Genomic DNA, 27,930 nt, shown 5'->3' with positions numbered 1-27,930 from the left:
TCCCCCGCAGCGCCGCCTCCTCTCGGCCGCCGGTACCCGGTGGCGCGGGCCCGCCGCCATGTCCGCCGAGCAGGTGAGCAGCCTGTGCGAGCAGCTGGTGAAGGCCGTGACGGTGATCATGGACCCGGCCTCCACGCAGCGCTACCGCCTGGAGGCGCTCAAGGTACGCGGGCGCGGCGCTCCGGCCACGCGGGTGCCCTCGCGGCCGGGCCCTGGGGGCTGCTGGGGCCCCGGGGGGCGAGGGAGGCGGCGGGCTGCGGTTGGGGGCCCTCAGCCTTCTGATCGCCGCGCGTGTGCGTGTATGTGTGTGTGTTCCTCGACAGTTCTGTGAGGAGTTCAAGGAGAAGTGCCCTATCTGCGTGCCCTGCGGGCTGAAGCTGGCTGAGAAGACGCAGACGGCCATCGTCCGGCACTTCGGCCTGCAGATCCTGGAGCACGTGGTCAAGTACGGCCGTGCTGCTGCTGCTACTCGGGGGCGGCTTCGGCGCGGCCCTCCGGGGGTGAAGGAGGGAAGGGAATGGCTTTGGGGCGGGCAGGGTTGCTCATTTGGCTCACCTCGTTGCCAGATGTAAATGGTCACGCAGGGTTATCCGTGGGTCTCCGGCCTTCTCCGTGCTAACAAAGAGGCTTTGTGTCAGCTCGGTTCTGAGGGCCGTCTCTGTTGCCTCTGCAACCCCGATGCTTTGCGCTTGGCTGCTGCTTTCCAGCTGTGTTGACCCCAGCGATGCCACGGCTTTTTCATTGAGGGTTTGGGCAGTGGTGGGGATGGCGGGCTGTAGGGTCTCATCCTCTCCACTTTAGGTAAAGAGTTCAATGAGAGTCAAGTTGGAGATCTTTAAACGTTTTGACTGCCCTCTTTTATTCACTTCTTTTTAACACTTCTAATCAGGTACCGCTGGAACAACATGCCTCGTCTGGAGAAGGTTTACCTAAAGAATAATGTCATGGGTCTCATATCCAGTGTAAGTGCCTTCTGGTCTCTGATGGGTCTCATATCCAGTGTAAGTGCCTTCTGGTCTGTGATACTGGGTTCTTTCACTTGGAGATAGAAAGTGGAGCAAACAGGAGCACAGACACCTGCCTGTTTTCTAGCACCAAGGACCTGAATTCAAGCCTTGAGTTCATTTACTCTCTTGCTTTGCATCCCTGATTGTTCCAGCACCTGTGTTGGCCATGTCATCTCACATGGCAGGAGCCTGTGAGGCATGTACAAGCTCCTGATTTCTTAGAAAGAGGTTTGGTAAACAGAGGTGTTTTATCCTTTGCAAGGATACTACAGCTTTGTCCTGTTCACATTACAGTTGTGGTTGTTGTCATGACTGAGTGACTTCCCTTTGAGGAAATGCCTTTTGGTTCCCAGATTTTACCAACTGTGGATGCCAGGGAAAGTAACAGTGCCACTCAAATTAGCTGGGATGTAGATTTGCCCTGTACAGTTTTTCATTTGTTCTCTGTTGTTTAGAGTACTTGCAACTGCTCTGCGATTTTATGTCAGAATTACAAGTGTCTCATGTTTATTTATTTGTGTAACTGTGCCCTTCTTCTCTGATAGGGAACTCAGAGCATTCTAGAGGAGGAAAGTCACATTAAGGATGTTTTGTCTCGCATTGTGGTGGAGATGATCAAGCGTGAATGGCCTCAGCACTGGCCTGATATGCTGAAGGAGCTGGATACTCTCTCCAAGCAAGGGGTATGAACCACCACTGTCCTCTTCCAGTCCCTCCTGTAGGGGGTTTCAGTCTTCCATCATTTCCATCTTTCCTCAGTCTGTGAGGAAAGCCTCAGGAAAGCTTGGGGGCAGGGGAGGCAGGTTGATGATAGTCTTGAGGAGTGCCTGTATGATTCAGTTATTCTGGGAGGGAGTTGTGGGAGAGAGAGAACTCTTCTTTCTTCCCAAAATGTGACTTATATCTTCACATAGTGTTTGCTTTCTACATCTCCGAGCTTGCTTCTGGGAATTTTAACATTTCAACCGTGCTTATGGAGTTTCTTTCATTTTGGGGTATCAGGAAACTCAGACAGAACTGGTGATGTTCATCCTCCTACGTTTGGCAGAGGATGTGGTGACTTTCCAAACCCTGCCAACCCAGCGGCGGCGAGATATCCAGCAAACCCTCACCCAGAATATGGAGAAGATCTTCAGCTTCCTCCTAACTACCCTGCAGCAGAACGTCAACAAGTACAGGCGCATGGTAAGCATCTCCTCTCATTGGCTTCAGTTGGTACTTGGAGGCATTTGGAAACTGGGATGCAACTCACAGGTCTTGGGAAGCAAATGCAGAAGCCGTCTGAAAGCTGCTGCTGTAGGTGTGAGGCAGGGATCTGCTGTGCCCAAGGAAGGCTGTGCTGATTATAGCACACAATGCTGACAGGGCTTGCACTGATAGTTTGGATTTGCATTGTAAATGGCATGCGTACCTTGTGAGTGTTGGATTGTGCAGCTGGCTGATGCTCAGGGTGGACAGCCAAAGGAATTGTGGCAGGAGCAGGTAGATTTGGGATAGTTTGTGTAATATACAGTGGTAAAAAGGTGTTGTCCTGGGCGCACATCTACTGTTGTTTGCTGCAGTTGTGATTGTGTTGATGCACCAAAATGCAGGAGTTTCTGGTGGCTCAGCAATGCACATGGGCTTCTCCGGCCCATTCTTCCTGGAGTTCAGGTCAGGAGGCACTTTTCTGCCAAGATGTGGCAAGGAATACTCTTCCCTTTTGTTCAAAGAGACTTTTCCTGAATTCTTATGTAGAGGCATACACGTTGGTCAGGATAGTGAAGGCAAATGTTACCCCAGTCTGTTCTTCTGTGAGGGAAGTGAATTTGAGGGAGCGAAGCAAGTTCAGAAACCAATCTATAAATAGGTTGCTCAGGTGTATCTCTTGTGCTTTCCTTTTGTTGTTTTCTTCTGTGAATTGGAATCCAGAGTCACTTTTAAATGTGAATCTAGGAAGGTGGAAAAAACATGTACTACCTGCCCTCTGTTCTGGTACATTGCTGTGCTGAACAAACTCTCCTGTACAACAGAGCATTTTCTGTGCAGTTTGTGATGGTGGGTGGGCAACCCTGGTGTGTTTTTTAGTCTGGTTGAAATGCATTTCCAGGTAAGGTTTGAATTGCAGTGCTTAAGGTTCTGAAGTGTGGCTGCTTCTGCTAACGGTGGAATCTTTCTGATTGGCAAGGTTGGAGCACCCCAGGAACAAGAAGCCCTCACCACTCCACAGGTTAGCAGATCTTTGAGATGTTTGTGCACAGGGTAAATTCTGAGGGTTGGGTGTTCAGTTACCTGTCTGCACACTGAGACTGGGGGAGATGATGGACAGTTTCCCCAAGAGTGCCAGGTGCAGTGCTTTTAAATATGCATTTCTCAATAGTGGTTCAGTTGTGAAACATTTGGGACACAACCAAATCAACATAAAGTAAATGCACAGAATGCGTTGATGGACTGTTTCCAAACCAAAACCTTGTAGACAAAGGGAATTCCTATGGTGCTTTTGCATCTGAAAAGTAAACAAAACTTGTCTATCTGAGGAACTCAAACTGCATTTGCAGTTTGCAGGTGATAAGATGATGCAAGCAGTGCATTGCCACTGTTAAGTGCTTGGGACTGGGAGTCAGACCATAAGCTCTTGCCCCAGCTCTCTTTCCAGCTTCCATTCTGACCATGGACAAGTTACTCATCCTTCTCACAAACTAATCTCAGTAGATAAAAGCCACCAGCGTCACTCAGAGGCTGTCTCTTGGATGTAAGATACTCTAGAAGGTCAAATGCTGCTTCTTTGGAAGCTTCCAGGAAGCACCAAAATGCCTTTTCTTCTTGTCCCTCGTGTCTCCCTGGTGCCTGCTGACTGGAGTGTCATCTTTTGGATGAGAAATAAACTGTGGCTTAACTTGCAATTGAAAGTCCTGTTGTCTTACCTGCCAGCAGTATGCAGAAGTGGTTACGATGGCTGTAGCAATGCGAGCAGGAGACTGTTGCAGCCTCTTTCATTAGGGAGCTGTTCCATGAAGCTGCATCTGTCTGTGTTCTCGAGAACAAGCCCATCCAGCAGTGGCTGGGAGTGAGTATGTGCTGTAGCTGCTCATTTACCATCTCTCTCTTGTTTTCTTTTTCAGAAGACTGATCTGGCTCAGCAGCCAAAGGTGAGTGAAGCTGTGCAGGATTAGTCATTTTTAAAACCAAGACTGTTCAGAAACAGGCTTCTCCTAGGCTTTGAACCTATTACCTGCATATGGGTTTGTTCACCCATTGTAGAAATAGCTGAGAAGAGGGAAGTGAGAGATGAACTAAGTGGAGAAACGCCAAGATCTTAGCTGATGTCCTCTGTGTGGGGACTTGGACAGACCCTTTTGCTGCCTCTTCACTTTCTCAGGATAGTTTCTGATACTGCTTTTTCCAGAGAGTGGACAGTTTTAGATGGGAATTGGTGTTTCTCCTTGGCTCTGACCTCTTGCCTCTGTTCACAGGCCCAAGCAAACTGCCGTGTGGGGATAGCAGCACTCAACACCCTGGCTGGCTACATTGACTGGGTGGCCCTGAGCCACATCACAGCAGACAACTGCAAGCTCTTGGAGATGTTGTGTCTGCTCCTGAATGAACCTGAGCTCCAAATAGGAGCAGCAGAGTGTCTCCTAATTGCTGTCAGCAGAAAAGTGAGTTCTTCCTCCTCAGCTCCACTGACTCCTGTTTGTTTTCCTCCTATATATGTATATGTATATATATATGTATATACCTCCTATATAATTCTTTGGACTGAACAATGATATCTTTGCCATTTTACTTAAGGAAACAAAATTAAAATTTGACTGCTTTGTGTCAGTGACATTTGTAGTAAATGCCATGCCAGTGCAGCACTTACAGCAGTTGTTGGAATGCTCCAGCTTCTGTGCTTCCCTCTCAGCATTGGAGATCACCATTAACTTTTGTTTTTCCATTTTCTGCAACTAAGAAGTGGGAAATACTGTCACCTATCTGTGTCATCTAGAAGTTCAGATCAGTGACAGCAGAATCTAAACAGGTGATTGGACCCATACGTTCACAAACAGCTAAGTTTGAGGCTGAGTATTTAGCAGCTGCCAGTCTGCAGTGAAGAAGAGTTAATGTCAGAGTATCAAATCTTCATTTTTAAGTTCCTATGGTGGGGTTGCTGGGGGGGAGAATTGTTGAAATCAAAGGTATCTGGTTTTTTTTCCTTTGGTAACATTTTTTAATGAAATCCTTTTGTGGATTGCAAGCTTCTCTCCAGGTGAAAGAAGAACTGAGGATCTTCTAACCTCATTTGCAGATGGGAATAAGTAGTTCTGCTCTAATCAAAGCACTTGGTTTACTTTGTACATAGGGGAAGCTGGAGGATCGGAAACCTCTGATGGTCTTGTTTGGAGACGTTGCCATGCACTACATTCTCTCTGCTGCCCAGTGAGTACCATCCTGCTGTGATTGTTTCACACAGAACTGCATACTAATAGCTTTCTAGGTGTAGTTTGTTGGGTTAGGAGACAACAAAACCATCATTTTTTAAAAAAAAAAAGAAGAAACCACCCTGAAAAACTGCTGGTTTTTTTTGGATCCTATAATTGTAGGACAAAGTGGGGTAAATACATCAGCTTCCCCAAGCTTTTTCTTCTAGTCTGAAGTCAGGATCAGAGGGACAGAGAAAGAAAGGAAATTTTAGAAGTTTTAGTTGTCAATAGAGCAGTGTTTTTCATGATAATAGCAAAGGAAAACCCCTCTGTAGAATCTAATTGTTCCAGTGTTCTCTTATATACAAGATAGTTGGCAGTGTACCTGTTATTACAGCGTGAGTAACTGTGACCCTGTTTTTCCCATTCTCATTCCCAGGACAGCAGATGGTGAAGGCCTGGTGGAGAAGCACTATGTTTTCTTGAAGAGACTTTGCCAAGTATTGTGTGCACTGGGCAGCCAGCTGTGTGCATTGCTAGTAAGTCTACTAAATTCCAGCAGCAATCTTAGCAAGGACAATTTCTGTGGCTGGGAGCGAGGCAGACCTGGTGTGACATGGGACCAGTGTTCTCTTTGCACGTTTGGTAGTCCTAAGGTTTTCTCCACACTTCTGGAAAAGACAGAAATTACTTTCCTTGCAGATGGGATAACTGGATCCTGCTGAGTTATGGGAATGTAGGATGAAGGAACCTTGTCTGATTTCAGGCTTCTGCCATCAACAAGAATGATCTCCAATAACCTTTTCAAAATGCTGAAGCTTTACTGAAAGTTGCTTAAGTTTCTTTCTGCTGCTGTAGAAAAACAACTCGAGGAAATTGCTTGCGTTGGAAGCTGTTTAAATTTCACCACTAAAAGTGACTTGGAGTATACCTGTTTGTTCTGCCAAGATTCTCTCAAGCTTAAAGAAGAAAAACAAACATTGTTAGTTCCTGCTGTTCATCTTTGTAATGTTTTGTGTCAGTGTTGAGATGAAAATGCACAGCAGTACTTTGGACACAGTGCTGACTTCTGAATTCCCACGCCCTCAGTTCAGCACAGTGCTTCTACAGCAAGAAGGGCAGGCTTGCTGAGAGCTGCTGCTTGTGAGGGGCTGAGGTAGCCAGCCTGTGTGGAGGTAATAGAGCAGAGAAAATTCTCACAGAGAGGGGAAATTAAAAAAATTGAGAATATATCCCTGGCAAGAACGGGCAGCAAACAAATGGTGAGTTATTACTTCCAGTGCGAGTTGTTAGTCCATTGGGAAGTAATGAAACAGGGATTTGAATCATCTCACACAGATTCCCTTGAGAAAGGCAATACTGAGTTGTACAGCTTCAGAGTGGGGATCTTCAGGGCACTGAGTCGTGTTATTTTAGTGAAGAGCAGCAGAACTATGATTTTATGACATGGAGTGAAACTTCCTTTTCCTGACAAACTTTGCAGTAAGTTCCTGGTAAAAGATGTTCACCTGTTCGACACAGGAACCATTTAGAGGAATGGGAGTGAAATCTTTTGGATTTGTTTGCATGTGAATTTTGCAGTTTGTGGTTAAAAATTATCCAGTTCAGGTGCTGATGGGTAGGAGCAAAGCTGATACTTGGCAGCAGCAGCAGTGGTTATGATTTGGTTTTAAAGGAAGTCTAGTATCTGGCTAGTCACCATTTGCTCTTAAAAGTGAACATGGTATTGTCAGCAGTACCCCCAAGCTGGTCAGCAGGATTTGCTACTCCTTAGGCTGCTAGTTCCAGGCAAAAACTCACTGTTCTTTGGTTTTGCCTCTGTTCTTTCAGTCTCTGGCCTTGGATATAAGCACTCCTGCTTTACCTATGCCACTTTTGAACCCAGAGTGACTTGTTGTTAGTATCCTGTATAAAACTGTTTGTCCTCCTAACAGGGCTCAGATTCTGAAGTGGAAACACCCACCAACTTTGGAAAATACCTTGATTCATTTTTAGCCTTCACAACTCACCCCAGCCAGGTATGTAGATGACCAAAAGTCTTGTGTAGGTCTATGTAAGAATGTGTGACTGTATAATTAAACTAACCAGTGACAGCAGAACTTCTTCTGCCAGGTATTGCTTTCCAGTCTCTCCGTTTCAGATAATAAAGCGGAAGACTGGGTGATTTCTCCTCCTTTACTACCCCAGTAGGAATTATATCTGACAGAAAAGGGCTGAGTAGAGAATCTAGTGCTGCATCTGCACCTGACCCTATGATTTATTTAGAGAGATTTTTGCCTTTTTGAAAGTTTGGATGGAGCCTGCAGGGTGCTTTTGGCCGCACATAAATAGTCAGTGTAGTTTGTTCTTGCCTACTGATTACAACACCGGAATGTTAGCAGTAGAGATGGCAGTACGGAAATCCTTTTCCATTCCTTTCTTTTTCCCTCTCTTCCCCATCCAGTTTCTGCGATCTTCCACCCAGATTACATGGGGAGCCCTATTTCGGCACGAGGTTCTGTCTCGCGACCCCTTGTTGCTGGCTATGATCCCCAAGTATCTTCGTGCATCTATGACCAACCTCGTGAAGGTATGTGGGAACTCTGGGCAGATTGGTGTGAGAAAATGGTTATGTGAACACGGCCTGTGGCTTGTGAGGGAGAAAATAGATTTTTACTGGGAGTGCCAGACGTGGTCTCTGCTGAGGGCAAGATCTCAGGCTACTGAGCAAACAGCTCCATCTTGGCATTTTGCTGTCTGTTCTTTCTGTCTTCATCTCCTTCAAGTGGTGTTAGCTGTGATGGTCAGCTTCTCTTCCCCTTGACCTTGTCCATTGTATTCTCTAGGTGGGCTTTCCCTCTAAAACAGACAGCCCCAGTTGTGAATACTCTCGTTTTGATTTCGACAGTGATGAGGACTTCAATGCCTTCTTCAACTGTAAGTTGCTCTCACTTCTTGTGGATGTTGTTAAATGTGCCTTTCCTCTTGTTTTCAGTTGCTGGCTGAGGTTGGAGACTGCCATGATGACTTGGTCAGCTTCCAATTGCAATTCCAATTCCAAACTATTTCAGCCTGGAACTTGGAGCTGAATGAATTTCGGATTTTCCTGTGGAAGCTCAGGCATTTCATTTTATGGTTTCACTATCATATTTTCTATTTCATTTACTGGCCAGCTGAGAGGTCAAGTAGCGTTTGCTACTTAGTGTTGAAGATATACCTTGTGGTGACCTAGATAAGGAAAAGAAATGGCCTGGATTCCTGTTAGGAGAGTTAGTTAGAGAGTTAGGAGAGGAAAGCAGCTTATGAGAGACTGTCTCTGTCATTCCAGAAAGAAAGTCTGTCCTGGCCTTCTAGGAAGATTTTGGTTCAGTACCAATTGCAAGGATTGAGCATATAGATATATATCATATATAGCATATATCTATAAGCATATGGAATAGCTAACCTTAATCACAATCCTAAACCAGCAGATGAAGAAGCCTGGATTTCAGTTATTTTGTATTTGCTTTCTTCTTGTGTTTTACTTCCTCTAAATGAGTTTGGCTGTCTCTGGTTGGTGTAGTTTGATTCTTACTTAAATTCTTATCTTACGGTTATGTTTGAAGATTTTGAGAGTTGCATTTTTGTATTGTTCATTAGATTGTTCATTTTACGTAACTGTAATTAATCTGGTTGGGGCTAAATGCACAGGAACAGAATCTAAAATAGTTGTAGGGGGTTAAATGGTCTTGAAAATTTTTAACATACATGAGAAAATTGGTTTGAAATGTGAAGTAGAACTATTTGGTCAGACATCTGTTAAACATTGCAAGGTAGATCTGTAGCCAGTAAAGTTGTTTTTTTGTGTGTGGTCTTGTCCTGGAATGCTTTGGAACAAATTAAATACCTGTCTTGACTTTGCTTTTGCTCCTATCTTTGAAAATGAAAACAAGACTTCCTGCTTTGGGGTGGGTCATTGTTCTTTTTTTCAGTTAGCATTGACTTAGCAGCTTTTAGAACCTGTCTGGGGTGAGTTGAATAATGTAGAAAAAGTGCATTTAGCCCATGAAATTGATAGTAATTTAATGCTGGTTTGATATCTGCATGTCTCTTAATGCTTTGTAAGCAGCAAACGTGTTGTTTAAGGATTATTTTTTTAGTGAGTGACAGAGACTGAGTTTTACGGTGCAATTCTCATAATTCGTAATTGCACTTTAATTTGGTTTTGTGTTAATCCATTGCTCTTCAGTCATTTGTATCTCTTTGAAAAAAATGTTTGTCTTATCTTTGTCATCTTTGTTATCACTAGTTTACTCACTGTTTATCTGAGGTTACTATACAATATTGACAGAGCAACAGACAGAAATGTTCCCAGGTCTGCAGAGCTGCAGGTGAGCTTTAGGGAGGGAGCATTTGTGGCATCAGCTTGTTACAAAGTTACACCATTTTTCACTGCAGCTTTCCGAGCCCAGCAAGGAGAAGTGATGAGGATGGCTTGTCGTCTGGACCCTCGAACTGGCTTCCAAATGGCTGGGGAATGGCTGAAGTACCAGCTCACAGCTCCTGTTGATACTGGACCCATGAACTGTAAGTTTTTTGGGAAAGTAAATTAAAAAATAAAAGGGATTTTAATTCAAACCAAGAAGGAACTTCTTTGATGTTTCTTAATTTATTTATTTATTTATTTATTTATTTATTTATTTTTTGGAAGGGGAGTCAAGAGACTGCAATAGGTTTTTAGGCTTTCAAGGTCTTTGCAAGTTGAAAACAAAAGCAAACTAAAAAATTATTCTTTGCAGTCTGCTTCTGGAATAGCTACTGTAGAGTTCCTGGTGAGCAGGAAAGCTCCTCCTCTGTACATCATTTTTCTCTCTGATACAATTTTGCAATTATTTGGGCCTTGTCATCTCTGTAGCACTATTTTTGTCCAGGGAAGTTCTGCTTGACTGGCAAATCCCTCTGTCAGTAACCTTGATTCCTCCTGCAAAGGAAGGCCACTTTGTGTTATATAAAGTCACAGCGAGTCCTGTGTCTTAGGTTCCCTGGTAAGGCAAATCACACTGGAGTAGCTTAATTGCTTTCAGTGCATTCCTGCTATACATCTGCAGGGAGAGCTGCATGACAGAAATATTTGGGAGTGCTGAAATGATGCAGTGTGGGAGCTTATAAGCCTGGTGTTGTGCATGAGGAGAGGAGCGTGGTGAGAGCTGCAGTGTTCTCTTCCTTTCAGCAAAGACAGGCGAAGGTCTCTGCTCCATCTTCTCTCCATCCTTTGTGCAGTGGGATGCCATGACCTTCTTCTCAGAGAGTGTCATCAGCCAGATGTTTCGGACCCTGGATAAAGAGGTATGTGAACCACGTGCTCCCTTGCCTGCTCTCCTGCCTTGTTCTGGGTTGACTTCAATGGTATTTGTTTTTGTCAGCCCTATTGTCCTTAAAAACTGTCCTTAACACTTACCTCCATGCAGAAAAGACAGATTGTTTGGTGAGTGCTTCTCTCTCACCATTCTTTAGATGGGAAGGATCTCATACTGACTTGCTGTCTCAGGTATTTTTTTGGTTCTGGGTGGTGTGCCATGAAAGTCACTGGAGATGGCATGCTTTGACACAGTGCCTTGTTAGAGGAGGAGAGGACTGCTTAAGCAAAAATTTTCTAAGCTTATTCTTTTAAATCATCTTCAAATTTGACCCATTTCTTCTTTTATTTTCTATACTTTTATCTGAGTGAGGTAAACTCATGCTAAGGTAGTGGGAGATCAGAAGATCAGATGAAATTTCTCTCTGCATTTTGTTCATGGGCAAATCAGAAAGAAAGCATTTTTTTCTCTTAGTTTCACGTTGACTGGTTTGATCTTTGTTCAGTTAGTCTGCAGTTTAGTTTAGCATTCTAATCACCATAAAATTTTTCCATGGGTTGCTGTGGTTGGTTAAGCATGGAATCTGTTGAACAGTTGAAAGGAAAACTGGGAGCCAGAGAGGGGAAAATAGCCTTTTCCAGAGGTACAGGCAACACTGGGCATTTCAGATGGATGTTTCAGGGTTGCTCTAGCAGCAATGCCAATGCTTGCTATCCACCTTCCACCAACAAGTGCACGTAGCATGCAGGTAAACTCAGGTTTGCATTGCTTTTCTTTCTGCTTTTGAGAACAGCTGCCTTCAACTGAGGGGCCTGATATCGCAGCACCAGCGACTCAGCCTCATTCTGAGGAGTTCTGTGGTATGTGCAACAGGTTGAAGCAGTGTTTTCTCCTCTTTTTCTCTCCTCCTTCCTCATCCCTACCCCTGTAGGAAATCCCAGTGAATGATGGCATAGATCTACTGCAGCTTGTCCTTAATTTTGAAACAAAGGATCCTCTCATCTTGTCCTGTGTGCTCACCAATGTCTCTGCTCTGTTCCCATTTGTCACTTACCGACCAGAATACCTCCCACAAGTACTTTCCAAGGTATGTACTTGCAGACAGTGCTAAAATCAGGTAGGTTTTTAGGGAGCCATGGCCCTTTTACTAAATTTGGAGTAGTTTCAAGCTCTTGACATTGCTGTCAGGGAATCTTTTATGTTAAAAAAAACAATAAAACAGATTGAGTCTTGTCCAAGGAGAAATAATGTCAAATAATGAAAATTTTGCAGTTTCTAGCCTTAAATCTCAACATTAAGCATACACTGCAAGCAGCTAACACCATGTTTTGTTTCAAGGTTTCTCTGTGATGATGTTTTTAGTCTTTCTATTTTGTCAGGGGTTCCTTATTGACTTAATGAAATTGCTCCGAAGTCACATGATCTATTCCTTGAGCTCAAAACACCCACAACTGCTAGACATTCACAAATGACATGGGCTTTAGAATGTTTCTTTCCTTTTCTCACAGCTATTTGCTTCAGTTACCTTTGAAGTTGTAGAAGAAAGTAAGGTATGTCTGAATTAATCTCTATTTATATTCTATAACAGTTAGATTAGGTTGCATTTTATTTAAGAGCGTGCTGAGTTTGAAGACTGCACTATAGTAGCTTCTCAGCTGTAGCCCTGCTTCTGGAAGGGGCTGTGGAGTCCAGGCATGAATGATCTTTTGTTGGTTGACATAGCCTTCCAAGCTTTGATTCACAAACTTAGATGGCTGCAGGTGTGGTGTAAAGCCAGAGCCCTCAAGTCTATGCTGCTCCTCCTGAGAGTAAAACATATTCATTAGCTGTGGGTAGCCTTCAGTGGCTAGACTACATGGCTATGAGCAAAGCCTGTAAAGCTGCCGGTTACCTTGGGGGGGGAATGCTTTTAGTCGGGATAAAGTCAGTAAGACCCACAGCATCCTCATCCTGGAGTGAGGCTTATCTGAACATAGGCTTTTTGGGTGGGCTGTACCTTTGGAGCAAGGTAGTTGTTGTGTGTTTGGGGTGCGTGTGGAAATGTTGGGGATTCTTATGTATACTCATCAGTGAAGAAAACTGTACATAATACATTTGTTTCTTGAAGATACCCTGCATTTTTCTGAACTTTCGTTTTGTTGCATTGAAGTTTGTTGTGTCTGTCCAGGCTCCTAGAACTCGAGCAGTGAAAAATGTGAGAAGGCATGCATGCTCCTCTATCATAAAGATGTGTCGGGATTACCCTCAGCTTGTCCTGGTATGTAAATTCAACTCTACCGCCTCTATTTCAGTTGGATTTTGTGGGATCTTCAGTTTCCTTGGAAACAGCCTCCATTTTCCTTCCAGGAAACAATCCTGCTGCAAAAATGGCAGTGTTTTATTCTCTGCATCCTGCCCTACCACAATCCCAATAATTTTCTTCCTGAAAAGCTGAATAGTAAAGTGATAAGTTAAATCCAAAAGAGATGATGGTGAGGAGGAGGCAAGCAGCACTGGGTTCATTTTATGTTGAATTTCTGCTTTATCATGTGTGGTAGTCTCAGTTGATTCGTTAGCTGAAGACATTATCAGACTCATCTTCAGACATTCTTCTATTACTTTAAAGAATGAAGGAGTCAGAGGAGACTATTTGTTTCTGAATTAGCTTGAGGAGACTAGAAAATACAGATATCAGTGATTTGCTTTTGAGTAAGTCTGAGTAATTTTGTGTTGTGTTTGGTTTTGCTGAAGTAGATAGCTGGCATGCTCCTTTCTTCAGCAGTTTTGTATTGGGTGGTGTTGGGTGGGGAGCATCAGAGGGTATTGCTATTTGTTTAAACCTCGTTCTTGAGGATGCTGATTGAAGTAGTTTAGGAGCTCTATTCTGCAGCAGCTAGCAAGAGCCAGTAGGCTTATCTTTTGTAGGATGATGATAGAGGGGCTGGGAAGAAGAGATGTTCTTGTAGGCTGAACATTCAGAAAAACTAGAGGCTGAGAAAAAGAGTTGGCTGTGTAGAGAAAAGCTCACTTAGGCATGCTGCTCCAGCTGTTTTGAATAGCACAGTACACCCCAGAGTTTTCACCCCTGCCTTCCCCGGTTCTCCTCCACCAATTGCATGACTTCTCCAATTGGATGATTTTTTCTAGCCCAACTTTGAGATGTTGTACAACCATGTGAAGCAACTGCTCTCCAATGAGCTACTTCTGACACAGATGGAGAAGTGTGCCCTTATGGAGGCACTTGTCCTCATCAGCAACCAGTTCAAGGACTATGAGCGGCAGAAAGCTTTTCTGGAGGAGCTCATGGCCCCTGTTGCTGGCTTATGGCTCTCCGCAGAGATGCAAAGGTATGGGTCACTATTCAAAGCTCTGACTTGGAGGTATTACAGAGATAGTGTAGTGTCCCAATAAAGAGTCAACATACCAAAAGAGGGTAGTGGGATGCCTAGATACCTCCTGTGCTCTGGGGCAGTTGCTGTGTGCTAGTAGCTCTCCTGCCATTGAAAAATTGTCAGCTGAGTCTAAATGCTGTTTGTTGAATCTGGCTGGGTAGGAGGAGTTCAAAATGATAGGACACTTCCCAGCATGCTCAAAGCATTTGCAGAAAGTGAGATGTAAAAGATCTTCACTCATATCCAGATGAAGCTAGGAAGCTGTGCTGTCCCGCAGCCCTGGGCAGCTGGGCGTATTTACCCAGCAGTGCTGTCTTCATAAAAGATTCAAAGGTCTTATGTTCCTATGGCTAAGAGAGCTGAGAGCTGTGTTTGTTCTTTAGTAGCCAGTACAAAGCTCTGTTCAAAGTACCGTTGTACAAACAGTAATGCCCTGTGCTGTCTTTTGCTGCTAGAGTTCTCTCAGATCCTGAAGCCTTCATCTCCTATGTGGGTGCAGACAACAAAATTGCTGATCCAGTCATGGAAGATCCTAGTGGCCTGAACCGCTCTAGGGTGAGTATCGTACCAGGAAAGGCATTATCCAGAGAGAGAGAGAGAGGACTCACTGTATTTTCTTGCAAAGAAACCACTGAGTTTTGTTCCTGTCACCATGTTCATTTGCCAAGTGAAACAGACTTAGTCATCCTCAGTTAGAAGCACCTTGTGCTTACCTAACACTTCAAATAGTAATGCAAAGTGTTGTTTTTGAGATGGGATGATGATGGGTTTCTCTGAAAACGTATTTATTCAGGTTGTGCTCTGGCTGAATATGCTTTGTTCACATCCCTTGCTGCAGATAAGCTTTTGTGTGTACACCATTCTGGGAGTTGTGAAACGAGCTCGTTGGCCTGCAGCTATGGAAGAGGCAAAAGCTGGAGGATTCCTGGTTGGGTACTTGCCCAGTGGAAGTCCAATCTTTCGCAATCCCTGTACTGAGCAAGTCCTGAAGCTTTTTGACAACTTACTTGCTCTTATAAGGTGGGTCAAGTTGACTTCAAATCATTCATATTGTCTTAAGAATTTCTGAAAGCTAAACCATGATAAATAGATTATACGCTCAGAGCATGTTCCCTCAGTGAAGCCAGTGGGAATGCAGGCTGGTGCAGATGCCCAAGTACTGTTCCTGACTGTTCATGGTGGGGAATGGCACTTGGGTAACTGGAGCCTTCTGAACATTCATTGGCCTGGCCTACAAGAGTCCATCAAAGCCAATGAGAGCTTGGGCTGGGGTTGCCTCCCCCACCTTTACTGCTATATATCTGCCACACAGTTAATCATTACTTGACTAACATCTCTGCTCTGCCCTCAGCCCCTGCCAGGCCACCTCTCCAGTCACCACCAGGGCAGTCCCAGCTCTCATCACATCCTTTTTGCATTGTTCTTCTCTTCAGAGTTAAATCAAGCTGGTTTTGCTGAACGTGAATGTCAGTTTCCTAAAGCACTGCCTGCTATTGAAACCAGTGATTAATGCATACTCTCAAGCTGTTGCTGCCTTGCGGTTACTCTGCACACCACTGATGTTGTATACATCTAGGGCAGTCAGAGGAGGGAGAAAGATAAGGCAGAAAAGAAGAATTCAGAATAACACCCACATTTATAAATTAGAAATTTGTCTCAGAGTAACTGCTGACAGTGGGCTTTTGCCAGTGTCTGGCATAATGCTTCTTGAGCTGTCTTGTTAAATAATGCTACATGTTGCTTAGCTGGAAACTTGAGGTCTGTCACTGGCAGGAGTCTGTTGAGAAAAAGCCTTTTCAGATACACTGAGATATTTCTGCTCCCAGATCTGTGAGGAGGGGATCCTATTATTCATGCTCTGTCTAGACAGCTATGTTTGATAGTCACTGATGAGCTCAAGACTGCTGCTTCCAATGCTGGACTGTTAGGACAGGCACATGCTGTATTGGCCCATCTCTGGCAGTGCTTCTTATCTCAGACCTCCACATAGCTCATCGAATAGTACTTTGGCCTGTGGGCAGGGCTGAACCATCTTGTTATGGCTGTGGTCCAGAGGAGCAGTTGTTTGTGATGGATTTGTCTTTTATCATGGAAGGCTGAGCTTTTGGGGCAGGTTGGATGGATAGAATAGGTTGGGTACCACCCTGAACAGTGGCAGCCTTGTGCAGCTTCTTCCAGAGCGTGGAACGTACCGTGGGATATCAGCTACATCAATGCCCAAGATCTGAACAGGATTCAACAGACACATGTATTGCTTGCACAGTTGCTATTCTTGCCAGAGCTCTTGTTACTAAAAACACCGGGCATCTCTGTTGCAACAAGCTCAGGAAGCTGTTGTCCAACTGTTTTCTGTTGGACTTGTATTGCTCTGCCTGTGAAGAGAAGAAACTGTGCATCTGCTTGTTCACCACCTCCAGGAAAATGCATAAGCTATGTTCTCTTCAAGTATTCCCCCATCACCGTAAAGGAGGCTATCTTGCTGGTTTTTGTCATAATGCATCTGTGTTTTTCAAGCTTTTCCTCTGCAAAGCTTTTCAGAATTTTTCTGAGCACTTGGTAACTTACATAGAGTGGTTCAGACTTCACTCAGATGTATCCAAGTTTTTCTTGAAGCTGTGCACTCCAGAGAGAGCTAATGGCTGATGGAGAGCAAGAGATCCTCAACTTGGTGCCTCTCGTGGCTGCTTCTGGACATAGAGGTCTCTCCAAGTCTGACAAGTGCAAACTCAGAGATGCTTGCTGTGAATGTTGAATCTTTCTGGAGAAGCAGGAGCTGGTGCTATGATGTTTCTGGTACATTCCTTTGATGACTTTGGATGCTTTTTCCATGTACTGCTCAGTCTCTCCTTAAAATGGATCATACAAGAGAATATGGGATTTGTAGCAGCCTGTCAGCAGATGAGAAGTACAGAGACATGAAGGCCAGCTGGTTGAAAGCATCCAGCGTTGAGGGTGCATTAATTAACATGGTTGCATTACTGCAAGGGGATGGATGCTTCTTTTATCACTGTGCCATCCAGGACCAGTGCTGCTTATGTGCTTATTCACAGAGCAGGTGTGGAAGTCCCTTTGCCCAGTGGAAGAGAGGTGGTGTTAGTTGCTGAGTAAGCAAATCTGCAAGCAGCAGCTGCACAGGTCCTCCTGAACAGCTGAAGTGAGCTCTGTGTCAGGTACTGGTATGCAAAAAAGGGTATTTTGCAGGCAGAGCATTTGGGTCTGCTGCCCTCTGGGCATTGTGTGGCATTTTTCTGCTGTGTTTGCTGATGGATGGAGTGAAAGCTTCTGAACTGTTGGATTTTGGCCAAAGTAAGCAGTTTGATGATAAGAACAGTGAAGCAGGATGAATGAGAGTCCAGGTAACAAGGAAGATAAAGTAGCTTTGAGTGGCATGGACGGCATGGTGTTTTCCCTGCCAGCCTATATTTCAGTGTCTAACCATCTCAGTAGCTATGTTTATGGAATGATTTTGAAGTTGCTTTGTTAATCATTGCTTGCAGCTTTTTGAGTGATGATTCCATCTGTGGTGCAACATTTCATCTAACTGCTTTCTCGCTTCTGGTTTAAATTGTTTTCTCCTGGGTTTAAACGCAAATTACACAAATCTCTAATCACCAATTCAGTCTTGCCTTTAGATGAAGGCACTTCCTGGAGTCAACAGTTACATTAACTGATGGGCACAGGACCTTTATTGAGCTGGGATTTGTGGATGTTTTCAGTTGTTGGGGGGTTTTTTTGTTGTTTTTAGTTTTTTGTTTTCTTACAAATGGACTGAAGAAGCATGGCAAATTCTTTGCATAGACCAAGGCTTTTCTGGAACTTCTCCTGATGAGTTAATGACAATATGAAGGCATTAGTGCTGGTGAAATAATTGTTGGATAGACATGGGATTCTGCAGCATTTTCAGTGTAAACAGTTCAAGGTCTAGGTCAAGACTTCAAACACGGACTGTTCCAGAGATCTCATCTTTTAGCCTCCAAGCCCACTTCTTTAGGCATCAGTCACTCTTTCCAGCAGAGCTGTGGCCATGTCAGAAAATACATTACTTGAAGTCTTGCAATATCCTTTGCTTAAAGTATAAACATCTCTTGAATTTTGTTTTTCCATGCTTTCCTGTGTGTGGGATGCCCAGGAGTGCTGCACACTGATGAGTTTCAGCTGGACCATGCCTCGGGGCTACATCTTCATCACATACAAGGGTTGTTGGATGCTTTTTTAACTCTCCTGGGGAGTGACATATCAGCTGTTTTCTGGCACCAAGGGGGCCTTGCTAAAATATGAAGGGAGATTGCCTTGTGAGTGAACATCTGCTTTCCCAGTTGCCAAACTTGAGAAAATGCTTCAAGGATTCAAACAACAAAGAACCATGACCACAGCTTCAGGATGTGACTGTCTGACCTTCCTGCTGGTGTTGGAGCAGCGGGGTCCCAGCATTCATCCCACAGTGCCACAGTCCTTGAGTTTGCCCCACTGCCATCTGCTCAGTACGAGGCAAAGCCAACATTGGCTTGGAGGCAGCAGGAGATATACAGGAGGAGAGCTGGTTTTAGCAGCTAGGTTTCAGATAGCCTCAAGCAGAAATGCACAGTTTCTGAGTCACTGAAACTGCATTGTCCAAACTTTTGGAAGAGGGGCTGCTCCCTGGTCTCTCTTTGGGAAAAGTCAGCTGCTGTCCCCTTTGAGGCCTGTTGCATGGTTTGAGACCCAGCCCAGAATGAGAGTATGAGTGGCTAAGAAGTGATTTGTGTAACTCTTACGACACTTAAATACTTGCCTTCCTCACATGCAGTGAGCAGGGAAGTATGAAATACAGAGAAAAATGGGATAGTTGTTGTTTTGGAAATAACTCAGGCTCTCTGCAAACTCAGGCAGCGATCACTGCATTGGGGTTGCCAGGATTGTGAACAGAGACCTTCAAAAAAATATAAACAAATCATTAAGACATGAGTGAAAGCTGAGACTCTGGAGAACATACTGAGGTCTACCCGTGCTCCCTTCCCCCAGCCATTCCCGTGTATCCCCCTGCTTTGGGAAACGCTGCTCTAGGGGGAGATACTGAGTTGCCCTTGATCACCTCTAGCAGCAGGTACAATGGCATTGCAGTTTTGGAGGAGGCTGCAGGATTTGTGCTGTGTGCAGCTGGCGACACCCAGAGTGGAGGTCTGAGGTCTCAAAGGAGAGAGGTAGGTGAGAGAGACACCCCCTGCCAAGTCCAGCTCTGAGTGTCAGTGCCCTGGCTACGGGGGGACCCATTTTGGCCTGGATGGCAAGAACCGGCCACCTGTGGCAGAATTGGTGTCCCTCTCGGAGAGCTGACCACGGCCACCTCCTGATGACGTGGAGTTGTTCCCAGTCGGATGTGTTGTCCAGGGGGCACCTGTGTCTGCCAAGAGTAACAACTGCATTGGACCAGTGTTCTCCCTAGAGCCCCTCCGATGCCGCCTGCCATTCTGGGGACTGTGACCCATCCCTGAGGGGCAGTGTGTGTATTTGGAGCTGAAACAGCCCCTCCCTCTGCAGGGGACTTAGGTGCAGAAGATCTCTTGAGATGACAGAGTCTGCGTCTTGTCGGTTTTTAAAGCACATTCATATCCCTTTGGCCAAGCTAAGAACTGCTGGGAGTTCTTACTGTCAGTGCTTGCAAGGGGTGGGGTGAACCGAAATAAGTAGAAGGGGCAGCCAGGAGATTTGGGACATGAGGTGGAGTCACTCCATGTCTCTGTGGGGTGAGCTTCCCCAGTATTTTTGCAGGTGGGGAAGGGGGATCCCATGCACACGTGCTTGGTCTCACCTTCCTCATCGTCTGCCTCAGAGGAGCTGTTCACAAGCTGAAGGAGAGGATCCCACTGTCAAGGGCAAGAGGGGTTGACCCACATGTATATAAACCAAGTGCTCTTCTGTTTCAGGACTCACAACAATCTCTACATGCCAGAAATGGTGGCTAAGCTGGGGGAAACATTTGCAAAAGCCCTAGACATGCTGGAGGTAGAGAAGAACGCCATCCTAGGTAAGGAACTTCTCTTTAGGAACGTGTGGGCAGGTTTTTCAGGGCTATTTGAGGTAGTGGTCCACTGATAGGAGCTGGAGAGCCAGCTTTTTCACAGTGTTGGCAGCTCAGTTCTGCTTTGAACCTGCTGAAATGAAAAAACGACTAGTTTCAAACAGATCTATTTCTTCTGTGTGAAATAAAGGGCTTTCCACCAAGGTGCTTACCAGCAAGGCAGGAGTCTGTGCAATGTGGCACTTCAGGTCGCAGAGTCTGGGGCAGTTGTAATTGTCTGCCTCTGAGCAGTGTTCAAACAGGAGTGAGTGCAGAAACTTGTCCCAGAGGGTAGGAGCCAAGTCCTGCAGTGGCCCTGCCAGTTACTAAACAGAGACTTCTGAAACCTTAGAATAGATTGGAGACAGAAGCCTTTCCAACCGAGCAGAAAAGAGTGGTCTTGTGGATAAAAGTATAAACCATTACTCTTGAAACTGCACTCCTGAGGGGTGTACTGTTCCCCTTTCATTAATGCAGCTGAAGTTTTATTCTTTCCCACAGGTCTACCTCAGCCTCTACTGGAGCTTTATGACTCTCCTGTTTACAAAACAGTCTTAGAAAGGATGCAGGGTTTCTTTTGTACCCTCTATGATAACTGGTAAGTGCGCTGGATACCCCAACACAATCCAACGTAGCACAGCTGGAGCAGCGGGTTATTGCTGGGTGCTGATGTGTTCTACACTTGTGCTTTCCACGTGCACTGCGTTCTCTAATATCCAAGTACTGTGTGCAGTGGCGAGCTACACTCAGTGGTTGTAGCCTACCAGACACATGGAACACAGCCACTGGAGAATGTACCCCAAAATGTGGATCTGCTTTTTAGCTCTTCCACAGTCATGCGTGAGCATACATCAGCACTTGGAAGGGCGTTTTACTGCTTGACTGCTCACTGAACCATTGTCCCTCCACAGATGTCCTAGGAAAATAAAAGAAAAAAGAGATACTATGCTAAAATTGATAGTGTTTAAGAAACTTGATAGTGTTTAAGACCGTGGCAACTATGTAATCTCAAGATGACAGCGCTTGCAACCTTTCCAGGTCACATACAGGATACCTGTTCTCTAGCACAGCTGCAATTAACCTTTTCTTTATTGCAGTTTCCACATACTGGGGAATGCAGGCCCATCCATGCAGCAGGATTTCTACACAGTTGAGGGTCTTGCCTCCCAGCTCATCAGCTCAGCTTTCATCAACCTGAACAACATTCCGGATTACAGATTGCGTCCTATGCTCCGTATCCTTCTGTCACTGTCTTGGGCCAGCCAGGGAGGCTTTGAGCATGTAAATTGAAAATCTGGTGGCTTCCTGACATTATTTTAAGTATGGCCAGGACAAAACAGTCAGAGGAAAAAGCTGGCGCTTTGCACTTGGACTGGGTCCTTGCCGTTTCTTCCCACTGCCCTGTAGGTGCTGTTTAGTGAGTAGCTGTTAGCAGTGGCAGAGAGGGAGTGGGCCCTTCACCTTCCTAGGTGAACCCAGCATGCTGTCAGTTGGCCTAATAGAATGGGCTGCCTTGGGCACTGTAGCAACAGGCCATATGTGCTGTCTCTTCCTTAACTGGTCTGTGCAGGTGTGTTTGTGAAGCCCATGGTACTCTCCTGCCCTCCAGAATACTACGAAACCCTTGTCTGCCCCATGCTGGGACCACTCTTTACCTATCTGCACATGGTAAGAAAACAGATTATTCGATGGTTGCTTCTTGGCAGCCCAAACTCCTTGTAGCAGCTGGCAGCAAGCAGAGTGTGAGAACTTCTGTGTCTGTCCAAAGTCAGCAGAGACAAGGGCAGAGCCTCAATACTGAATGGCTTTGATGCTGTTTAGGGGAGCAGATTTTTAGATGCTTTGAACCCACTTTCCCACAGCACCCCTTGATGCGAACTCAAACTGTTGGTTATTGAATCCTCAAATTTTCAGCCATGAGAATTTGGAAGTGAGAGGCTTTTGCTTGTGTCCCCACATTTTCTTGACAGCTCGCTCGAATTCCCAGTGTCTGCACAGACAGGTCTTTGTGATTGTTCATCACAATTAGCAGCAGTTCTTGTCCCACTCAAAGTGGGGCTGTGTTTAAAGCTCTTGTGCTTCTGTTGAAGGCTATTGTTGCTTCCAAGTGAGCCTGCACTAAGGTTTCTTTGCAATGTGGAGTCTTCTTAGGAAGCTATTGAATCTTCTCTTTTGTCTTGGTCTTCAACAGAGGTTGTCTCAGAAATGGGAAGTGATCAACCAGCGAAGCATTCTCTGGTAAGCTTCAGCCCTTAGTGAATACTCAAAGTGAGAAATGGGGAGTGGGATGGAGCTTATTTATGTCTTTTACTTAGTCTTTTGCACACAGAAGAGCCCTGTCAGTAGGGAGCTGGAAAATACTTGTTCTTCTGGGGCTCTGAGCTTGCAGCTTTCTGGTTTTGCTCTTGGACTTGCTATATGTAATGTTAGTGAGGAATTTGCTTAGCCCATCCTAATCTGGCCACAGCTGCATCTCAGTACTCTCCTCTTTGCTGAGAGAGTGGTGGTCTTAATTGGTCCGTGGTCTCACTCACTGTCCCTGTGTTTACTGTGATGGTGATTGGCTCCCTGTGCTTTGGGCAAGGGGGAATACTTTAAGACACTGTCTCCCCTCACACAAAAACCTCTTCTTTTCAGTGAGGATGATGCTGCAGATGACAACCCTGAGTCTCAGGAGATGCTTGAGGAGCAGCTGGTCAGGCTGCTGACCCGAGAAGTCATGGATCTCATCAGTAAGTGAAATCAAGCTGGGTCCACGCTATGCTTGGGATGTTTGCCCTGGAAAGGAACTACAGGATTTCCAACTTGCAGAAAAAGTTACTATAATGGCTAGTAGCAATTAATGTAATCAGGCTCCTAAGTGTGAAACAGATCTGTCAGAATCTTACCTCAATATAGTAAGAGATTACTTTAAAACCTTCAGAAGAAAGGTTTGGTTTTTTTTCTTTTTTGTTTTGTTAACAGTTAGGGCTCTGTGGTTTCAGCACTGTCCCCATAGGAATCTGGTCATCCTTTGGAATTTGGATTCTTCCTTTCTGTGCCCTGGAGCCAGATACATGACATCGAGTCATGGACAGCCTGAGTATAGTGGGTTTTTTGCTGACAGAAGCATCTCTCCCCACAAGCAATCTCCTTTATTTCCTTTCCCTTTCTCCACTGTTGAATTTTTGCCAGTGTGGTTTTGAGCAGAGAGGCAGGGAAAATTAACTCCACATGGAGTTCACAGGTCCTCAGCTTTGTATCTCTTCATCAGCCTTATAGTGCTACTGTTCTCCAGTTTTAGGCTTCTAATGATTTTGTGCATTCCTAGTTCTTAGTAATTTGAAGCAGCCCCTGTGCAGCAGGTTCCACTGTGGGAGGATTCTTTGAGTGAGTCATTTTGGCCTACCAGTTAGTACACTATTTGCCTTTTATTGCTGTGCTTTCAAATTCTTCATATATTTTGTGAGAAGAAAGGTCAGGGGAGACCTGGAGGAAGCTTGAAGCAGCTGTGAGCCCATTAGAGAATGCAGGATCATCTTTGCATGTTCTGAGGTAGCATCTTGTTTCTTCTGCTCAATTAACAATTGTTTTTGCAGCTGTTTGCTGTGTTGCTAAGAGAGGTGCTGAGCATAACTCTTCTGTTGCTGTGGACGGAGATGGTAAGTAAATGCCCACCTTTGCCTTCCCACCCTTTTGGTGCAACACAAACACCTTTCTCATTTGTTGTTGAAAGGGGAGGCTGGCCTGCAGATGGAGATGATGAGGGATATTGTGTGGTGTGCAGCTTTCAGCACAAATCCTGCCCAATGTTTCCAAAGACCACAGAAAAAGAACAAAAGAACAGCCTAGCCTATGTGTCAATGTGCAATATGATGTGGTTTATGGGGTAGCACTTTGGAGCAGCTGATTCATAAGGGGTCAAGAGGAGGGCTGAGCAGAAGAGCGGGTATTCCTGAGAGCTGGATGGAGCTAGTTAGATGCTAATTCCTGCCCCACAGAGAGTGGGTGCTGTCTGCTTGGAGAGATGCCCTGGCAAGCTGTGCCAGCAGGCTGACTGTGTGCTGTTCCTGGGTTCCCAGCTCAGATCTTGCAGTGTCTTCCTCAGTCCTCAGGAAGCCCCATTCACAGTGCTGCTTTTCTCTCCTGTGCAGATGATGAAGCAATGGCCACGGATGTGACTCCTCCTGCCAGTGCAGAGCTGACGGAGCTTGGAAAGTGTCTGATGAAGCAGGAGGTAAGAGCATGCTTTCATTGCCACCGTCCTTTCTGTGCGCTCTTTGTCATGCATCTCTGTGGTGCAGGTAGTCTGCTTCAGCATCCCCAGTGTGGGAAACTTCTTTTCAGACCATATGTGTTTTTGGAGGGCTGTGTTAATTGTAGCAGAAGCCACAAAGCACTGAGGGCTTGGAATCCAGTGTAACATTCAGCTACAGTGTGTCAGCAGTTCTGTGGGTGAGGTAGAGGGCATTCAGCCCCCTCAGCGCTTCCTGGATTTGCCTCCCTGTGCTGGGCTCCTGGCTTCAGATGGAACAACTCTGCACAGCTGCTGCACCTTGTGGTACTCATTAGGTGCTTTTCAGCTCCTCCAGCTGGAGAAGCAGCAGCACACAGGATGTAGTCTCTTTGATTTGCTTCTTGGCTGCTTTTTGGTATAAATCCTAGAGGTGGAAAACATCTCTTGACTGGTTTACTCCTCTTACTCCTTCTCAGGATGTTTGCACTGCTTTGATGATCACTGCCTATGCATCCCTCTCCTGGAAAGACACCTTGTCCTGCCAAAGAACCACAACACAGCTTTGCTGGCCACTGCTCAAACAGGTATATACAGCAGGAAGGTGCAGGTACATTCTGGCAGAACTGGGAGAGGAAACTGTGAAAGTAGTGAGAATGAGAAGCGCAGCTGCTTCACCCCTGGGACCTTTTCCCTTGAGAAGGCTGAACTGCTGTAGGAGGACAATCGTGTCATATCCTGCATCTGTGCTGATGATGCCTCTTCCCCAGGTGCTTCCAGGCAATTTGCTGCCCGACGCCGTGTCCTGGTTTTTCACCAGTGTGCTGAAGGGCTTACAGATCCACGGGCAGCACGATGGCTGCATGGCAGCTCTCGTCCATCTGGCTTTCCAGATCTACGAGGCCTTGGTGAGAAACTGTCAGCATGCCAGCTTGTCTGAGGGTTGGTGGGAAGCCCTTGTCTGCTTAGACGGGCACAGAGGAACCAGCGGCCCTCAGGGAGGGCAGCTGCATTGACCATACTTCTCCTTGCAGCGTCCTCGCTATGCTGAGCTGAAGGTGGTGATGGAGCAGATCCCAGACATCCAGAGGGACTCGTTGGAGCAGTTTGATTCAAAGCTTCTTAACCCAACGCTGCAGAAAGTGGCGGACAAGCGCCGGAAAGATCATTTCAAACGCCTCATAACGGGTTGCATTGGGGTAGGTGATATCCTGGGGGGAAAACACGTTTCATCTAATCCCCGTGCCCTGCAGAAGCGTCAGGGCAGTCAGCCTGCTTGGCTCTCCCTGCCTACCCCCTTTTCCAGCCAAGAGGCTGTTGCAGCAGATTCTGACTGTCTGCCCCCTCATCTCACTGAGACACCTTAGACAGGGGTGCCTGTAGGGAACTGCTTGTGGAAACATTTGAACAAATCTGTGAAGTGGGTTCTGGGCTTTTGTGAAGATGGTGGAATTGGATCCTGATGAGCTGACTTAGAACGTGGGGTAGTAGTTCTGCTGATTGTTACCTTGATGCTCAATTGGGAAAGATGAGGTCTGAGATTCCCCCCACCTCAGAGATGCAGGCACACTACCCTGAGCTGACTGGGGGCTTTGAGGGTGGTGAAGACTGATACCTGTTTGTCCTCTGCAGAAGCCACTTGGGGAGCAGTTCCGCAAGGAGGTTCATATCCGGAACCTCCCATCTCTCTTCAAAAAGGTGAAGCCATCACTGGAGACAGATGTGCTGGAGACAAATGAGGATGGAGAAGATCTCACTGTGCTCTTTGAGCCCTGAGCCTGAGATGCTGCAGCTATCTCCTTCTCTACTCTTTGTATTTCATCTCTTCTCATAGTAAGCACACTAGATTCTCCTTGTTGCCACCTCTCAGAGCATTTGTCTCAATAAAGCCCCTTACAGGTCCTGTCCCATCCTCCTCCTTACAATGGGATGGGGTCTGTGGTGCCATCTGCTCCAGTCTGTTAAGCTTTCCCTTATTCCTTCCCTTCCCCTACACTGGATGAGCATCTTTAGACTTTTGTGTCTCTGCAAGGTGGGAGCTGAGCCCATAGACTGTTAGGTAAAACCTGGTCATCCTATAGCCTTGGGTCACTCTTACTCCACTTCTTCATCCTTTGGGGTTTAGGATTAGTGCAAAGTATAGTGCAGTATGTGAAAAGGGGCTACCTTCATCTTTCTGTGGGTGCTAGTAGCCAGGCTTTGCAGGGGATCCATCAGGCAGTGCTGTCATGCCTACCATGCTTGTCTCGAGTGGACTCGTGTTCTAATGGATCCCTTTCCCTCCAGGATGCTGGGCTGAGGGCTGTGTGCCAAGGAAGCCTTGCAGTGCTCTAGGATCTCCTTGAGATCAGCCTTTTTAAGGTACAGCTCCTCTGTGGGAGGCAGACACCATCATACATATATATATACACATGTATGTGTATATATGTGATCATACAACTTGTTCTACCCGTAGCCAAATGAAAGGCTTTGACTTCGTGCTAGCTTTTCTTGGATATCCTTAAGGGGGAGCAGGACAGATTTTATTTTTTTGTCTTTACCATGCCCTGATGACGGCCAGTGCAGGGTACACAAAATCTGGACCAATACCTGAAGCACCTGCAAAACAAATGAGATCTCCTCACCCTCTTGCTGTGGAGGTGACAGGAGTCTGTGTTTTCACCCAGCCTGGTACATCTCAGAGGAGTGTACTGGGGCAGGAGGAGTGGGGATTGTACTGGAGCTTACAGGGAAGAGCCAGGACAGAAACTGGGTTTCAGATGAGGTGAGGCTTGTATCAAACAAGGTTTGCGAAGTTGGTTCTTCTTAGCACAACATGGTTTGTTCAGCATATGCTAATGTTGGTACAGGAGCTGCAAGGCTCAGCTCGCTTTGCTGTTAAAAAGAACCAAGTATTAAATCCTGCTGGGGCAGATGGGACTGAAAAATTTGGGTTGGTAGGGGTTGGAATGCAGAAAAGATGAGTGTGCCTTGGGAATCTACACACCCTCCTGCCCCTGCTGTTCCACCAGCATCCTCTACTTTCCTCCTGGCCTCAAACATTTTAACCTCTGAGCTGACATGGCTCCTGGCTCTAGCAAAGGCTGGGTGTATTTATTGTGTTGTGATATTTTTAACATTCTGTGACTTCATGCTAGACACAAGGTTTTTTTTTAAATGGTTTTTAGAACCTTTTTTTTGTAGGAACGTTTAAATCTAAAGCTGTCTCTGAACTGGTTGTGTTACACCTCTGAATGTCAGTAAAGCTATTCCAGTTTCATATCCATGGTGTCATGACTTCGTTTGTATTCAGCCCTCCCCATTCCAGCTGCCAGAAAAAGTGCAGCCAACGAATACAGTCAATATATGCTGTAAGGGAAGAGATGCACTATTCCAGACTAGCTAATTAAATTAAAAAAGAATGGGGAAAAAAAAATACATTTAAAGGTATTGGCAGTCAGCTGCATGGGTCTGCAACACAACACAGGACTATGAGACAGGTTGGTGATGTCACCCAGAATGGCAAGTTAGGGTCATCCTGTTTCTATTCTGCTTTTAGACCACCACTGGCCTTGCCCTGAACACAGCATTCCCTACAGCGTAGCCACTGCCAAGACCTATAA

The 27,930-nt window shown here is 45.7% G+C and overlaps 1 protein-coding gene across 4 annotated transcripts; it reads left to right on the top strand.

Annotated features, from left to right (window-relative positions):
• The first annotated feature begins 30 nt into the window (after positions 1-30).
• XPO5 (exportin 5) lies at positions 31-27,589 on the top strand. 4 transcript variants are annotated; one of them, XM_042878208.1, is made up of 33 exons: positions 31-163; positions 324-445; positions 890-962; positions 1,553-1,690; positions 2,010-2,192; positions 3,175-3,216; positions 4,109-4,135; positions 4,460-4,645; positions 5,332-5,408; positions 5,832-5,931; positions 7,327-7,410; positions 7,836-7,961; positions 8,218-8,308; positions 9,809-9,937; positions 10,581-10,696; positions 11,639-11,794; positions 12,216-12,257; positions 12,875-12,964; positions 13,834-14,033; positions 14,534-14,633; positions 14,917-15,098; positions 19,982-20,082; positions 20,617-20,713; positions 21,213-21,349; positions 21,686-21,783; positions 22,307-22,353; positions 22,753-22,847; positions 23,694-23,756; positions 24,249-24,331; positions 24,808-24,915; positions 25,099-25,236; positions 25,363-25,527; positions 25,961-27,589. In XM_042878208.1, the coding sequence occupies exons 1-33, from the start codon at positions 59-61 to the stop codon at positions 26,102-26,104; spliced, it is 3,645 nt and encodes a 1,214-aa protein (XP_042734142.1). In that variant the 5' UTR covers positions 31-58; the 3' UTR covers positions 26,105-27,589. The 4 variants fall into 4 exon arrangements, with proteins under 4 accessions (XP_042734142.1, XP_042734132.1, XP_042734156.1 ...); XM_042878198.1 differs by having other exon boundaries at positions 12,857-12,964; XM_042878222.1 differs by lacking the exon at positions 3,175-3,216 and having other exon boundaries at positions 32-163.
• The last annotated feature ends 341 nt before the right edge of the window (positions 27,590-27,930 follow it).

The sequence above is a fragment of the Lagopus leucura genome, unplaced genomic scaffold (genome assembly GCF_019238085.1).
Source record: "Lagopus leucura isolate 7727_CA_CO unplaced genomic scaffold, USGS_WTPT01 Super-Scaffold_73, whole genome shotgun sequence".
Taxonomy (NCBI): Eukaryota; Metazoa; Chordata; class Aves; order Galliformes; family Phasianidae; genus Lagopus; species Lagopus leucura.
Note: the sequence above shows the minus strand (reverse complement) of the source record. Positions and strands in the feature narration are given on the sequence as shown.